A 1,635-nucleotide genomic window follows, 5' to 3' on the forward strand; every position below is an offset into this window, starting at 1 on the left:
ATGTGGCAAAATGTTAAAAGTTGGTGGATCTGGGTATCTGGGAGAGGGAGGGCTTTGTTGGAGTTCTCTGTGTGGGGTTTGCATTATTTTGCAAATGTCCTGTAGGTTTGAAAGTATTTCAAAATAAAATTTTTTTTAAAGGTTTAGTTTTCTCAGTGCCTACTTGGTAAGTTAAAAGCATTAATTATATAAGTTCTGATGTAGTCATTAAAAATAAAGCTCACTGTCTTTTCGTCCAAGTGCTCCAGACTGAGGCGTCTTCTCCCAACCCCCCTCCCCTCTTCCTTGCCTCAAGCAGGAGACCATTCATCAAGGGTTTTGTATCTGAGGCACAAAAGTTACCCAAGATGATGAATGTCGACATGGATGCCATTGATGCCAAAAATCAGGCAGAACTGGAGGAAAAAACACGACTTATTGTGAGAATAAGATTAAGTTTAGCTTTCACATAGGGTGGGGGCAGCTCGCAGGAATGGCAGAGAGTCAAGAAGCCAAGTTGTAGTCGGCAGCCAGTCCTCCTGTTTATCCACCCACTGTCCTTGCAAGGTGGAGACTTGGGGGTGGAGGTCCCTAAAATAGCCTCATAATTTGGTACCAACTGGCTCTGCAGTTAAGGAGCAAAGGAAAGAGGTCACATAAGCATAAGAGTGGTATCAGTGCCTTATATGGGCATAACTGTTACAGTCAGGGGTGGAGACTTGTTTCAAATGTTTCTTGTTTGCACGGTTGCTTGTCTTAAATTTGTGCAGTTTAGTTACGCCTGTCAGATAGGCTGTAACCTCTGGAGTACCCAGCCAATGGAGAAACAGGGGAGGGACTTGCATGTTAGGCTTAGGGAATAAATAGTGCTGTGTTCTGTTGTTCAGCAGACCAACCACATTTTGGTTGGGTGCCCATTCTTGCAAGATCGTGAATAAATTCTTTCCTTCTCCACAATCGGGTGAGCGTTTATTCCTTTTTAGGTATAGTGCTTGTTTCTCACATTATTAATCAAGTGTTGGAACTCCAACACACACTTGAAGATCTCTTGGCAAGAGTAGATGCAGTTAAGAAAGAAAATCTGAAGCTAAAATCGGAAAACCAAGTTCTTGGACAACATATAGAAAACCGCATGTCAACTTCTAGGGTTTTCCAAACAACTGACACAAAAAGCAAAAGAAAGTAAGGAGTTGATAGCCATTCTGCTTTATGGAATTGCTTGTGATTTTTTTCCTTTAAAATCTGAATAGATCACAAAAATTAGAGTACCTTTGTGGCTTCATTAAGTATTTATGAAAATAATGGCAGATCTAGGCAGAATTAAGAGCTATAAAAGTATAACTGGAGACTTCTATGAATTTGTATATTATCTTAGTCTATGAAAACATGTAAATGTATTGATTGCAGAGACTTTATAATTAGATTTGCATAAATTTATGAAAACTTGAAAATGAGTGTTTTATCAATTGGCTTTGATTTATAAGTTTAGCACTCTCTTTTATTATAGGCTTTGTAAAAGATGACACAAGAAAATAACTACTGTGTTGTAAAAAAAAAAAAAAGTCACCAAAATCATGTACTGAAAGACAGCCTTATGTACCCTGCCCCTTTTTCCATTTGCCTCTTCCTTCCCATTTCCCTTCCCCTAAGGAAAAA

At 38.9% G+C, this 1,635-nt stretch overlaps 1 protein-coding gene across 1 annotated transcript; it reads left to right on the plus strand.

Annotated features, from left to right (window-relative positions):
- Positions 1-309: 309 nt before the first annotated feature.
- LOC119505509 (short coiled-coil protein-like) lies at positions 310-1,165 on the plus strand. The gene is made up of 2 exons (XM_037798323.1): positions 310-414; positions 984-1,165. The coding sequence occupies exons 1-2, from the start codon at positions 348-350 to the stop codon at positions 1,163-1,165; spliced, it is 249 nt and encodes an 82-aa protein (XP_037654251.1). The 5' UTR covers positions 310-347.
- Positions 1,166-1,635: the final 470 nt, after the last annotated feature.

This window comes from Choloepus didactylus, chromosome 10 (genome assembly GCF_015220235.1).
Source record: "Choloepus didactylus isolate mChoDid1 chromosome 10, mChoDid1.pri, whole genome shotgun sequence".
In the NCBI taxonomy this organism is placed as follows: Eukaryota; Metazoa; Chordata; class Mammalia; order Pilosa; family Megalonychidae; genus Choloepus; species Choloepus didactylus.

What these genes read in the sequence shown, in the direction of transcription:
- LOC119505509 (XM_037798323.1), top strand. Translation starts at nt 348, where the DNA reads ATGATGAATGTCGACATGGATGCCATTGATGCCAAAAATCAGGCAGAA. An exon ending in ACTGGAGGAAAAAACACGAC is followed by an intron (nt 415 to 983) that starts TTATTGTGAGAA and finishes TTGTTTCTCACA; the next exon opens with TTATTAATCAAGTGTTGGAA.